This window comes from Carcharodon carcharias, chromosome 8, assembly GCF_017639515.1.
Source record: "Carcharodon carcharias isolate sCarCar2 chromosome 8, sCarCar2.pri, whole genome shotgun sequence".
NCBI lineage: Eukaryota > Metazoa > Chordata > Chondrichthyes > Lamniformes > Lamnidae > Carcharodon > Carcharodon carcharias.
Window position 1 is genome coordinate 9,618,132 of NC_054474.1, and position 15,369 is coordinate 9,633,500.

Here is a 15,369-nt window from a genome sequence, read left to right on the forward strand (position 1 = left end):
ACGTGATGTGGATGTAGCTGGTTAGGACAACATTTGTTGCTCTTCCCTAATTGCCCTTGTAAGGTGGTGGTGAGCCACCTTTTTGAACTGCTGCAGTCCATGTAGTATAGGTACATCTGCTGTTAGAAAGTGAATTACAGGATTTTGACACTGAAGGAACAGCAGTATAGTTCCAAGTATACCTAAAAATGAGGTGTCAACCCAGTGAAGCAACAACACATGACTACTAGTGTGCCAGACAGAAGCAGCAAATGATAGAGCTAAGCGATTCTACAACCAGCGGATCAGACCTAGGCTCTGCAGTCCTGCCACATCCAGTCATGAATGCTGCTGAACAATTAAGCAACTCACTGGAGGAGGAGGCTTCACAAATATCCCCATCCTCAATGATGGAGGAGCCCAGCACATCAATGTAAAAGATCAGGCTGAAGCATTCGCAGCAATCTTCAGCCAGAAATACCAAGTGGATGATCCATTTTGGCCCCCTCTGGATGCCCCCTGCATCACAGATGCCAGTCTTCAACCAATTTGATTCCCTCCATGGGATATCAAGAAGTGGCTGGATACTGCAAAGGCTATGGGCCCTGAAAACATTCTGGCGATAGTACTGAAGACTTGTGCTCCAGAACTTGCTGTGCTCTAACCAAGCTGTTCCAGTACAGCTACAACACTGGCATCTACCCGACAATTTGGAAAATTGCCCAGTTATGTCCTGACACAAAAAGCAGGACAAATCTAACCTGGCCAATTACTGCCCCATCAGTCTGCTTTTGATCATCAGTAAAGTGATGGAAGGGATCATCAACAGTGCTATCAAGTGGCACTTGCTTAGTAATAACCTGCTCACTGACGCTCAGTTTTGATTCCGTCAGGGCCACTCAGCTCCTGACCTCATTACAGCCTTGGCTCAAGCATGGACAAAAGAGCTGAACTGCAGAGATGAGGTGAGAGTGATTGTCCTTGACATCATGACATCATTTGACCAAGCGTGGCTGATCTGGAGTCAATGGGAAACAGGGGGAAAACTCTCTGCTGGTTGGAGTCATACCTAGCACAAATGATGATAGTTGTGGTCAATCATCTCAGTTCTAGGACATCACTGCAGGAGTTCCTCAGGTTAGTGTCCTAGGCTGCTTCATCAATGATCTTCCTTCCATCATAAGATCGGAAGTGCGGATGCTTACTGATGATTGCACACTGATGATTGCACAATGTTCAACACCATTCGTGACTCCTCAGATACTGAACCAGCCCATGTCCAAATGCAGCAAGACCTGGACAATATCCAGGTTTGGGGCTGACAAGTGGCAAGTAACATTCATGCCACACAAGTGCCAGGCAATGGCCATCTTCACCAAGAGAGAATCTAACCATCACCTCTTGACATTTCAATGGCATTACTATTGTTAAATCCCCCACTATCCATATCCTGGGGGGTTCCATTGACCAGAAACTGAACTGGACTAGCTACATAAATACTGTGGTTACAAGAGCAGGTCAGAGGCTAAGTATCCTGCAGTGAGTAACTTGCTTCTGAATCCTCAAATCCTGTCCACCATCTACAAGGCACAAGTCAGGAGTGTGATGGAATACTGTCCTCTTGTCTGGATCAGTGCTGCTCCAACAACACTCAAGAAGCTCGACACCATCCGGGACAAAGCAGCCCACTTGAATGGCACCACATCCACAAACATTCACTTCTTCTACCACCGACTCTGTAGCAGCAGTGTGTACCATCTACAAGGTGCACTGCAGAAACTCACCAAGGCTCTTTAGGCAGCACCTTCCAAACCCACCACCACTGCCATCTAGATGGAGAAAGGCAGTAAACACATGGGAACACCACCACCTAGAAGTTCCCCTTCAAGCCACTCACCACCCTGACTTGGAAATATATCGCCGTTCCTTCACTGTCACTGTGTCAAAATCCTGGAACTCACTTCCTAACAGCGCTGTGGGTGTACCTACACCACATGGACTGCAGCGGTTCAAGAAGGCAGCTCACCACCACCTTCTTGAGTGCAATTAGGGATGGGCAATAATTGCTGGCGTAACCAGCGACACGTGCATCCCATGAATGAATAAAAAATAAGGTCAGGATGGTGTGCGACTTGGAGGGGAACTTGCAGATGTTAGTGTGCCCATGCATCTTTTGCCCTCGTTCTTCTAAGTGGTTAGAGGTCACGGGATTGGAATGTGCTATTGAAGGGGCCTTGGCAAGTTGTTACCCTCAGAATAGTTAGAATGTGGAATTCGCTCTCAAAAGGAGAAATTGAAGTAAGTGGCATAGATACATAATGGGAAGCTGGGTAAGCGCATAAGATAGAAAGGAATAAGAGACATGTTGATGGGGCTAGCTGAAGAATAGTAGGAAGAAGCTCGTGTGGAACATAAACCGTTTTTGAACTAAATGGCCTATTTCAATGTTGTAAAAACATCATTTCAGGTTGATGCCTTTGCCTATAGTAGAAATATTGGCATTTCTTCAGAACCAGGCCCTGTAAGAGTCCTGGTTAAGTTTGCCATGCAAGATGTTGGCCCGAATGTTTCTGAATGCCATGCTTTTGTTCCATATTTATTTGGCATTGCTCTAATTTTTTTTAACTTTTTAATTATCTTGTCTTCAATAATGCAAAAGAAAAACTTTAACACAGTGAGCACATGAACAGCAAGACCAGAAGGAACAAAGGAAGATAATCTAGGAGCATAGGCAAATAGGGTATAAACAGCTTATTGTGGATAGCTCCCTAACCAGTACTTTGAATGGCATGTTCCCCATATGTAGGTCAGAGCAATTCCGAATCTGAAACAACTTGATTTATATACAAGGGGATACATGTAACCCATTAGAAGTAATCTGACAACTGCCAGAAATAGATAGGAATTAGGGTGTTGTCACTGTAAAACAGGAATTCAGTTTTGATGCATCGTAGTGATTTAATCTCTACTTTGCCAATTCTTCATTCCTCTATCCTTATATTTGTGCTGATGCACTTTTCTGTGCTTTCCCTGTTTGACTTTCTTAAATGATTTTGCACACACATTGCAAGATCGTAATTGTTTATTCTTGACTTACACTGAAATGTCCCTAAAAACATTGTGTAACACTAATAGCACAGATGTGAACAGACATAAGCAAGACTGATCCCAACAGGAAATTGATTTACAGATTATGTTGCCTGCATTCATGTTTTCATTATTCACTGACTTTTACATGATTGTTTCCAGCTCATGCAATTCACTGGTTTATATATAGGAGGGAGACATTTTCTGACTTGCTTCTGTTCTTGTGAATCATGCATTGTAAAACAATATTGCAAACTGATTTGTAGTTAAAATTGGGACTATTGCTAATGCTGTGGATTTTTCATATCATCTTGATGCTTCATTAAATCACGTAATTGTTAGAAAATGTACTCGGAAGTTGAAATATTTGAAGCCAAGCTTTATAAGAAACTTACATTTGCATTCCAACTATGACACATCAGTAGCCTCTTGTTATCAATTTCAATGTAACAATTGGTGATCAATAAATTTCTCTCTTTCTGTCCCTTTAGTTGCATAGTTTTAAACTTGCTGACCTGTTAATTTAGTAATTGAAGATTTAGTGAAGGAAAATATGAAATGATGAAAAGGATCAGTGTAAAGCCCAAGACAGAATTAGCAGCATCCTTGTGCATTGTATGTGGTTTTCAATTCTGTGCTGAAGAATATTGTATAGAATTAATTGAGGTCGCAGCATTCGAATTGCTTGAAGGGTGAAGCCGAATATTCAAAATGAGTACTGTAGGTTTTAGACCAAAGCACTAATAGTATTTTTAGGAGTGAAATCCCTTTTCTTTAGCTGTTACATACTTCAAAAAAAGATGCCTTGGAATTTTTCAAAGACCAGCTAACTTGAGAATTTTTAAGAAGATTGCCTTTCAGTTTTTCTTTAAATGCTTTGATGATCAAGTCATTTGATTTTAACATGATCATCAGTTTAAGCAGCTTATGAAGTGCTGATGAAGTTTGAATAAAAGCCCATTTATTCTTAGGTTTTAGTTGGTTCACTTGACTTCTCAGGGAATTGTAGCAGTGTACAAAAACAAAATGATGTAACAACTAACTTTGTTAAATTTTGCAGGTGCCTTTTTCTCAGTCTTGGCTGTTTCTGTCAGTACCTATAAAAGCAAAAGATAGGTTTAATGTTTAATATAAACTACTTGTCAGTTCCGATGAAGGATCTTTACCAGCCATGACCTGGTTGAGCAATCATATTTTGCAAAGGCTTTTAAAAGTGAGGAAAGATGAGGCAAGGCAGGGACAGAATTACAGAATGCAAGGCTGTAAATGACTGAGTGCTGTGGATCAATGGTTGGATATATTAGATGGGCAGCAGTGATCTGCCACTCACCTCCAGATCTTGGTCCAAACATGGCCAAAAGTGCTGAATGTTTGATATGTTTGGGGCTTCATACACAAATGAAGTTTGTTGCACTTATTGTGGCCTGCTGTCTATTAGAACTTACAAGTGGAACAATGGTGCATAGAAATGGCAATAGAGAAACAAACCATTTGACCCAGCCAGACCTGATCATGTATGTGAACAGAAGTGGCCCAAGAATAGAACTCTGTGGGACAAAGCTGCCCACTTACAATCATTGAGAAATTGCCCTTAATAAGTACACCCTGCTTCTCTTCTAAGTAGTTTTAACCAAATTTGCTACCTTGCCTTTATTACCAAACCCAATAGTTTTTTCTAATAGTCTTCTATGTGGTACACTGTCAAAGGCTTTCTGAAATTTCACATACTCCACGCCTACTGTGTTTCCTATATCTCTTGCAACCTCAAAATACCCTCTCTGGTTTGTCAGGGATAATCATCTCCTGATGTCTGTTATGGCTGTTTCTAATGAATTTCTCTCCTTCAAAATAGTTAGACGTTACGTTAAAAATGCCAAGATTTTTCCTACCACAGATTTTAGATCCGTAATGTAACCCATGGCAGTAGATTTCAAAATTTTCTGTGCAGAGGACTATTTGATAAAATTGACATAGTCCTGGGGATCTCCATACTAACTTCTGATATTCTGTTTCCTTTGAGTAGATTACACTATAATTGGAGAGAAGGTTTTGATTTGTATGTAGCAGTGGAAGTAATGTTTTATTGGGTCAACAAGTAGAGAAAAAGTATTGAATAATGAATTATTGAGATGCTAGATCTTCCACTGAGTTGTACACTTATCACAGATAAAGCTCAATCTTTTCCAGATGCTGGCTGACCTGCATTGTACGTTCAGCATTAACTCTGTTTATTTCAAATTTCCAGATTTATTTCCTTTAAATAGGTACGATGACCACTTCCTCAGAGATAGCTAATGGATTTAATTTCCTCAAATAGGGTTTTAATATGATGGAAAGAGGTGTAACAATCTGTACACTTTGAGGATCCCCAGTGTCGGTATGTTGAAATGCATGTAAATCCAATGCAGTGGAAGAGTCTAGCAGAAAATTCTGGGAAAATTGTTGAAGTCAGTTGGGCTTTGTTCATTTTTCGAATTAGCAGTTTTTGGAATCATCATGCTCACTGCAACAAAAGCAAAATAGTGTGGATGCTGAAAATTTGAAATAGAAACAAAAAATGCTGGAAATATTCACCAGGTGAGACAGCATTGGTGGAGAGAAACAGAGTTGTTGATTCAGATCAATGACCTATTATCAGAACTCAGAAGGAAATGATAAGTTATTGATCTGAAACATTAACTTTGTTTCTCTCCATAGATGCTGTCTGACCTCAATATTTCCAGCATTTTTTTCGTTTTTATTATGCTCACGAATATTGCTCAGCTCTACAGTGCAATTAACCATCAGTGTTGAAAGGTAAATTAATTTATCTGAGTTAGTTATAGTTCCTGTGTCAGTGAAAATAACACTGATCTGTGTTACTGAGAAATTGTATGATATTGTGAGAATGTTCCATGTCATATATCAAGATAATGTTTCCTTAATTAAAGCCTTGGTACAGCTTTGTACAGGTTGCAAGGGAACAGTTTGAAAAACTATCAGGAATGCATAAAACCATGGAGGAAGATTTTGAAGATCTTGGACAATACTTTGTCTTTGACACCAAGAAAATATCTGTTGAGGAGTTCTTTGGTGATCTTAGTAACTTCAAGAGTATGTTTTCGGTAAGTACTTAATTAAATGCACATGAAGCAATACAATAGTGACATGGGTACTCCTGAGATTTGGTGCAGGGTATCACCTTTACAGTCTGGTTCCAAGGGCTGGGCACATTCCATCGATATAGTTTTGCAAAGAGGCAAAGGGCACTTGATGTTTCCTATCTGGCAGTTTAAATGACACCAAAGTCTCAATGTAAGTTAAGCTTATGGTAAAAAAAAAACAATCATGTTCAGTTTCCCTTCATGGAATCAAAATGATGCAGCACAGAAGGAAGCCATTTGGCCCATCATGCCTGTACCAGCTCTTTTTGGTAGAGCTATCCAATTAATCCCACCCCTCTGCTCTTTGCCTGTAGACTTGTAATTATTTTTTGTTACCTTCAAATATTTCACCAATTCTCTTTTAAATGCTACTACTGCTATTACCACAATTTTAGGCAATGCATTCCAGACCACGCACTTGTGTAAAAGAGAAAAAAAGTTTCCTCATGTCAACTCTAGCTCTTTGATTTTGAGAACCCCCATTCAAATTTTCTCTTAACCTTCTCTGCTCTAAGGAGAACAATCCAACTCCTGCTTCTCCTCGCAACTGAGCTTCCTCATCCCTTGTGGCATTCGATTAAATCTCCTCTTCAACCTCTCCAAGGTCTTGAAGTCCTTCCTTAAAGTATGATGCCCAGAATTAAATGCTGTACTCCAGCTGAGGCCTAACCCAAGATTTATAAAGGTTTAGAATATTTCCTTGCCTTGGTACTCTCTTCCTCTTTTAATAAAGCCAAGGATTCTGTGTGCTTTCATGTCATGGTTTAAATTCATAGGTGGGGAAGTCAATTTATGACAAAAAGAAGTAATGGTTGGAGGGAGGATGGATTCTGGCCTGCTTCAATCTACCCCTGAATGCTGTGGAGGAAGCATGCTTCTTAGTCAAAGCCTTTTACACGAGGAACTGGATTTTTGATTGACATGAATTAATTCTGATACACAGCATTGGTGCTAAGTGGCTTGCAGATTATGAAATGTCCCGTTGGAAGCATTTATCTTTGTCTTATCCAGTGGTATAGCCAACTTCAACCGGAAGGCACTAACAGGAGGCTGGGTATGAAAACACGTGCCTCATATATTCATGGCTCAGTTACCACAATTGAGTTGTCTAGGTAAGTAGTTGCCTCTGAAGCCCCACACCTCCAATGGATGGAACTGCTATTCGATGAAGCCTGGTGTGTATCGATGCTTTAGTCAGAAGAATGATGGCAATCCATTCTCACATGTCAATGGTGAATGTGTTGCTCACCATGTCTTTAATTGAAAGATTCCAAGTACTTGTTCTCCACTGGTCTTTGCAGCCAAATAGTAATAATCTTCCTTAGGTTGGGGGGAAGCAGGACAAGTAAATGGGGTGTCTGGGATCAAGGTGTCTCCAGAATGACGTTTTTGATGGAAGCTCACAGCCTGAGGAGGACTCAGTGTTCAGGTTGCTGATTATTGACAAGCCATTCTATCTTTCTAATGGAACAAGAAGGCCATTACTTCTCTCTTTCAGGCCTTGATAACCTTGCAAACATAATGATAGGCAGTCATGGCTGGACAAGCAACAGGGATCTTGCCAATGCTCTGTTAACCTGCAATGCTACCCTGTACACAGGGCTGTCTTAACCCTTGATAACCTGTGCAGCCTGGACTTGAGTAAGTGGTGTCTGCCTCTGAACAAGCACACTCCATATTTGGCAAATGCTATCTGAGTGCACTTCTCAATAGCTTGGTTTGGAAACTCCATGCATTTCAGACTCAAATTAATGCAAAAAGAAATGCAACACATTCTCTGAATTTCTACATTTGCCAACTGCCATATCATTTGATGCATAGGTAACACTGTTTGCCTAAAAAGCCTCAGATTCTGCATCTACCTGTTCCTGAGTGAATCAGGAATGATAAATCACTGCTGCTAAATATGCACCTATGTTAGAAATTCAAGTCACAAGTATCTCTGATGCTTCTTTAGAGGAAAAGAATGTCTGGGGAGAATACTGTCTATTGAACATACTCATTCTCCCAAAGACTCAGTGAAAAATTACAGTTTCCCTTGTCTGTTTTTTTTTTAAATTGTAAAGCTTAAATCTTGCAAGTGCATTGGAGATCTGCCATTTCTGTTTGCCTTTTCAGAGGTACTCCGATGCTGCTGCTTATTAGGAGAATCTGTCGGTTTCCTAGCGAAGCCCCAGCCTGCTGCAGGCAACTCTGGGTCATCTCCAAGCTGGGATGAAGTAATTCTCATATACGCAAATAAAGCTGATGTTGTGGCCCAATGGTTACAAGGCACTTCCTTGTGTAGTGTTCTGATATTTTGGACCAGACAGTCCTTCCCCAGTACCTTAGCTAATTTGTCATTTTGAAAGTGTAAACATAGCAATGACATTCAAATGCAGGAATCTACAGAGCTTCAGCGCTCTCTCTTTCTCTTAGGCAGTCCCTTGGGATCGAGGATGACTTGCTTCCACTCTGGTTTGAAGAGCTCTGAGATGGCTGATAAGTCCAATGTATGAAATGTAGACTCTGGGTTGGGTAGGTAGGTTGTTTGGAGGTTTGTGCGCTCCTTCCAGCTTCTCAACTTCGCCTCTGCATACTCCCAGTGAAGTCTCTCAATATGTTCTGTGCCTTCCTGGACGAACCTTCTCCATTTTCGCCTGTCACAAGCTAGGGTCTCCCTTGAGTTGGTGGGGTTGGTTGGTTGGTCTCTTCAGCTATGCTTTGAGAACATTCCTAACGCATTTTCACTGTCCTCCTGGGAGTTTTCTATCATGACCAAGTTCTGAGTAGAGCTTTGGGAGCCTGATGTTGAGCATATGAAGGACATGTCCCAACCAGCAGAGCTGGTTTTGAGTGATTAGCATTTTGATGCTGAGCAAGTTGGCTGAAGAACTGAAGTTCTGAAGAAGGCTCCAATTGGACTCGAAGCATTAACTCTGTTTCTTTCTCCACAGATACTGCCAGATCTGCTGAGTATTTCCAGCACTTTGTTTTTATTGATTTCCAGCATCTGCAGTATTTTGCTTCTATTTTGGCATCCTAATTGTTGCCTGGCTGAGGTCAGCTAATTCAGTGTAAACCAGAAATAAAACAGAGGATCCTCTGCACAATGTATTTATGCACTAATTTATTCTGGGGAGCTCTTAAGATTACAAAATACAAAATTTAAAATTGTGATAAACCCTGCAATTATTGTGACACTGTCAAGTTCCAGACCACTGAACGCACAAAAGCTTGAATAATTGACATTATATTCACTGATATTTGAATCTAGGACTTTGTGGTCCCTGTGACATGCTCAGTGGCAATATTCTTATGTTTGAGTTAGGAGGTTGTGGGTTCAAGTACTGCTTGGAGACTTCAGCACAATATCTAGCTGAACTAAAGTGTCCTACTGAAAGAGCTGTACTGCCGGTGGTGCACTCTTTCAGTTCAGACATTGAACTGAGGCTCCATCAGCCCTCTCAGATGGACAAAAAAGATCCAGTGCCACTAACAGCGGGAGAATTTTCCTCGATATCTTGGCCAGTATTTATTCCCCCAACCAATATCACTAAAACGGTTTTATCTGGTCATTCACGCTCCTTTTTACGGGACCTTGCTATTTGCAAAGTGTTTTCTGCATCTCTTACGATACAAAAGTGACTACAATTCAAAAGTACATCATTAATTGTAGAGCACTTTGGGATGTCCTGAGACCATAAAATGCAAATCATTGTTGTAAGTACTCTTGTATCATCCTCAGCAATCAGTAATGGAGAACAAGAAACGGAAAGAAGCTGAAGAGAAAATCAAAAGAGCCAAACTTGCAAAAGAGAAAGCAGAGAAGGAGAGACTGGAAAAACAGAAGAAGAGTGCGATCATCGACATGAATGCAGGTAGGAAAGTTATGCATGTTTTTCCTTCCTTGTAGATTTTGGTGCAATCACATTTTAATTCTAGACAGTTTTGTTGACATATTACCAAAATTAACAAAAACTTCTATTTATATAGCATCTTTAATGTAGTAGAATGTCCCAAGGTCCTTTACAAGAGCATTATCAAACATCGAGCCACATGAGATATTAATGCCGATGACCAAAACCTTAGTCAAAGGGGTACGTTTTCAGAAGCATCTTATAGGAAGAGAAAGAGGCAGAAAGATTTACGGAGAGGTTTCCAGTGCTTAGGGCCCAGGCAGCTGAAGGCATCCGTGGTTGTGTGATTAAAACTGGGGATGCGCAAGGCCAGAATTGGAAGAGCACAAAAATTATAGAGATGGGAAAGATGAGAATATGGAGAGATTTGAAGAAAAAGGGTGAGAATATTAAAATAGAGGCATTGCCGGACTAGAAGTCAAAGCAGGTCAGCGAGCATGGGTTAAATTGGTGAAAAGGATTTCTTCTGCATTAGAATATGGACAGCAAAGTCTTGGATGAGTTGAAGTTTATGATGGTAGAATTTGAGAGAACAGCTAAGAGAGCATGGGGATAACCAAGTCTAGAGGCAACAAAAGGTATAGATGAGGGTTTCAACAGCAGAAGAGCTGAGGCAGAGATAGGCAATGCTATGGAGATGGAAGTAAGGTGTCTTGGTGGTGGTTGGAAGCTCACTCATACCAGCATTTTATTTTGTGAACTTGTTTTAGCTGAATTCAAATTCTCAAACTGCCTTTGTTGGAGTTAAACACGTTCTGTGTCTTATTAGTTTAGTAACATAACCACTGCACTACTATTCCCTGTGCCCTCCCAGCACCTTCCGAGACTCTACAGCTCATATCTCACCTTGTCGCCTGTTGACTAAGAGCTATCCAGAACTCTGCACGAAGCCCACTTAACAGTAGGATTAAATAAAGAAAACTAATAATGTATTTTCACCTTTTACTGCAAAGCTTTATGCACGTGTCATTGTTTTCCTGCTTGCTATTATTTGGCAGTTATCGGGGTGGTGGGGGCAGAGGGGCAAGGCCTATCAGAGAGGAGAGAAATGAAAGCAGGCATGATGAGAAGCATGAGGGACTAGGAGAGATAAAGAGGGAAAAAAGAACAAAAGAGGGGAAGTAGAAGTGATGAACTCGGGTGCAGAGTGGTAGCCAAAACACGCATTCGAGTGAGCATGGAATCTCAAGTTATGTGGACCTGTGCTGCTTGGTAACAGTTTTTAAGTCAGTGCCTCGAGTTATAGCAGCATAAGATTCCAAAACTGTAGAACACTATCTGTTGGATCTTTCCCATCAGTTTGTAGCGTAGATTATGGAGATTATAGACTACTGCCTGTTAATGTGGAAAATCTGAGTTGTACAGACAGATAGGGATTTACTATATATTTTCCACCTGGTTTGGGAATACTTGATTTCAACACCAGATGCATAACACAGGAATGTTTGGTAACTTGCTTCATTAATAGTCAAATTAAATAATTGAGCGTGTTGACAATCTGCAGTAAAAAATAGTAAATGTTGAATTTAAAAAATGTGTGTCAGGCATCCAAAAACAGAAAAGACAGGCCAAATTTTTGAGATCTGTTGAAAGCTCCCACTTAGAATATTGACCTGCCGCCTTTTTGGATTCTGTTAGACCTGCTGTGTATTTGAAGCATCTTCTGTTTGTAATTGCAGCATTCTGTTTGATGAGCACAAGTAAAAGCTGTAATAAAGGGGAAAGAATACAGAAAAATTGTTACATTTTTGAAAAATAACCGAGGAATGTATTGAAAATCGTTATTATAGGTGCTGTGTCAGTGTCACAAAACAGTTATTTTATCAGGAAAATTCTTTGGGATTGGTTGCTACTTAAATGTATTAGAATCGTAGATTGCAGGAAATAGAAATAATGTTTTGTAACACCAGATGGTGCTGTAGGTTTTCCACTGGGGCTTAAGCAGTAGGAGGAGGGGAGGGGTGTACTGTATAGTACTGATTGACACCATCCTAGAACTGGGAGTGTTCACTGCTGTTACCATCTACAAATCAGGGAAAAAAATATTCTGATCCTCCTCTCTCTCTAATCTCCCCCTCCCCCATTCCCTCTGCCCTCTTTCCTGCACCCCCCACCCCATTCACTCAGTTTCTCCTTTCTAATCCCTTACTCTGCATGTGCACAGAAGCAACACCTAAGCAAGAATTATTGTCAGTCAAGGATGTTGTGCCTGTAGCTATCCCTTTGTCCATTTGCTGTATTTAGCACGTTCTGCTTAGGGCGCAGCTTTAAGGTGGAGGGAGGATGAATGTATTTTGTGTCTCTCACTGTGTTTAATTTGGCTGCTTTTTTTCCTCATCGTACTGTGAAGCTGACACAGGAAAGCAGCAAGATTAAGCATGCTGTGATTATCACTATTGCACAGATTGTGCTGCTGACTGCTGTCAAGGAAGTGCAAATCCACCCCATGTCAGCAAAAAAAACACCTTGGTAAAGAGGGTGGAGCAAGAGTTGAGGTCAGGGAAAGACAAAGAGACTGCGGCAATGTGTTATGCTGGCAAGGCCAGACAGATCAAACCCCACCAAAAAATGGTTTTAAAAAGAATGGTTAAAAATATTTTTTTCACAAAAATATATCAACAGGAATGTATTAAAAATACATAGATGCTTACAGTTAGTAATTTTGAGCAGGAGATAACATTGAGATTGGTTGCTGTTTAGATTTATTATGGCTGACTAGTCTCAATGGAAACCTGCAATATTTTCAGTAATGGGAAAACTTGCCTTTAAACCAGTAAAACAGCAAATCCAGCAATATTCTAAAATCTTTCATGGAATTTTTATTTTTATGATATAGCAATCCCATTTAATACTGCTTTTGACACTGTTGAAAAATGTAGTTTGTTCCTGAGGGTGGCAGCACCAGTGTACACGATTGAGCTCCACTACTGAAGCAATTTTTAAAAATATATTGGGCTGTGCCATTTTAAGTGATGTAGCAACTGGTAAAGTGAGGTTCTCTTCCTCCTGTTTATTTGGGACAATATAATTTAGCAGCAAACAAACTATGCAAAGCATGTTGGTTTAGGTTTGTAGATCAGCAAATTTGAGAAGATCTATCTTTTGGACTCCCTGAACAGTGGCTGTGGCCCCTTGTATCTTTTTTAATGCTTGTTCTTGTTTCTGTTCCTTTCCCATGAGATGTCACAAGCTTTTCAGCAGATGAAGTGGGTGCAGCTCAGTCTTTGGTATTTCCTGCGCCACCACTTTCACCAGAAGGTGGCCTGCTTCTGCTCAAATCGCTCTCCCCAACCCCACTCCTTGCTCCCCCACCACCCATCTGCAACAAATTAATCACCCATCTGCCTGCCACTCCCATGAAAGATACTCCATTGTGCTATAGCAAATTGTTGCATTATGATACATCAGATCTTTGTTAGCCTTAATTGTTGTGTGCAATTTAACATCACAGTTACCACAACCACCTAATTCTACTGGTTGCGTATGATGCCAACAATTAAGATACATTTTTAAAATGCCAGCAGTAATGATTTCTAACATTAGAGAGACCAGTTTGCCATTGAAATGATTGGAAGCAGGTAATGCATAGTAAGTTAAGAATATTTAAATCAGAGTTTATTGCAGGGGATGAAATGTGCAGTAGGTTATACATCAGCTTGGTTGCAGACTGTAAAAATACTGTTGTTAGAATTCTGCAAAGGTGTACAACACTACCCTTCCCCCATCTCTCTTCATCAGTGGCTCAGTGGACTGTACCACGGTTTTCAGAGGGATGTGACAGTAAAAAGACAAGTGGGCATACATTGCTGAATACTCCTTGAAAATAAAATGGGAGCAAAAGGTTCTGTTAACATCATTGCTGCTGAATAACAGAATTAATATTTAGACTTTTTGAAATTCCTATATTCCTATATGTGCCATTTGGAAGTAGTTTGCCAGGTTTTAACTTAACTCCTTGAGGACAATATTCCATTTTTATAATTCTGTCAGTGTGCACGGACAAAGAATAACGGTCCTTTATGTTCTCTTTTTTCCTATTGCCATTATTGTAATATATGGAATGAACTGAGGATTTTTAACAAATGCATGACAGAAAACAGCCTTTCTTGTGTCCACTGTTCTGACTGGTCATGAAATATTTAATCTCACATTTCATGGCACAGTGCCTGTGTATTATAATATAAATTTACAGTTTCAGCTGTGAAATCCTTTTGGACCTCAGGAAATTAATCAATAAATAGACATCCTGTTGCAAGGCAAATGAGTGTCAGCTGCCCTGAACGCTCAAGGTAATGTCAGCAGGAAGTTTAACTCTTTGCCTCCCAAATGCTGTTTTCAACTTTTTGTGGTATTCCGTAGTATTTACAGCAGAGAAACAGGCTGTTCAGCCCAACAAGCCCATCCTATTATTTATGCTCCACACAACCCTCCTCCCAGCCTCCTTTTTAACCCCATCAGCATATCCTTCTATTCCTTCCTAGCGGCTGCTGAATAGTGGCCACAGCTTCAAACCCTGACCTTTTTTATGAAACCCTCTTAATGTAGTAAAACGTTTCTGCTAATCTGGATACACCAAAGCCAATTGCATGTCCCCATAGTCACAAACCAGTTCTAATTCTGCGCTGACCAACATTTATTGCCCATTCCTTGTTGCCCTGAGAAGTCAGCAGTGGCCGTTTTGTCTTGAGCCATTGTCTGGAGCCACTTGATAATTTGATACTACCGTTTTCTGACAAGCATTCCTTAAAACATATCGGTGAGGATGCAACTTGGTAATGAATAATATATCTACCGCAGCCTCCTTTCGCATTTTTGGCTCTTTAGGCATTTCAGAAGCCACTTAAGAGTCAATCACACTGTGGGACTGGAGTCACATACAGTTCAATTCTGGGATCATCTTGTTTGCTGTGGCTCAGTGTGCAACATGCTGTACATCTAAGCTAAAACAAAATACAAGTTTTGAATATTTGTATTTTCAAAGTGATTATGGGAGTCTCAAAATTAAAACGCTCTAACTAATAGTGCATTTCAACATTTAAAGATATAATCACGTCAGTAAAACTTAATTCTGCTCTTTAGCCTAAGGAGGAAGCATTATTGAAATTCAGTCTACCATCTGGAACTAATGAGTCTTCAAGTCCAAACGTTAGCCCTTTTGTTCAAATAATTAACTGTTTTACCCCTGAGGAGGATGACCCGGAATTTTACTGCCCAATCTTCAGTATTTTTCTTATATAAGAAGTGGTTTTATTCTTTTAATG

General features: G+C 40.3%; 1 protein-coding gene across 2 annotated transcripts in view; it reads left to right on the forward strand.

The window, feature by feature from the left end:
- Positions 1 to 15,369, forward strand: part of LOC121280875 (protein diaphanous homolog 1-like) — a 342,942-nt gene that overhangs the window by 265,378 nt on the left and 62,195 nt on the right. For both annotated transcript variants that reach the window (XM_041193196.1, XM_041193197.1), the window contains 2 exons: positions 6,006 to 6,170; positions 9,937 to 10,069. In XM_041193196.1, the coding sequence (XP_041049130.1) occupies positions 6,006 to 6,170; positions 9,937 to 10,069 (298 nt within the window). The remainder of the gene's footprint in view (positions 1 to 6,005; positions 6,171 to 9,936; positions 10,070 to 15,369) is intronic.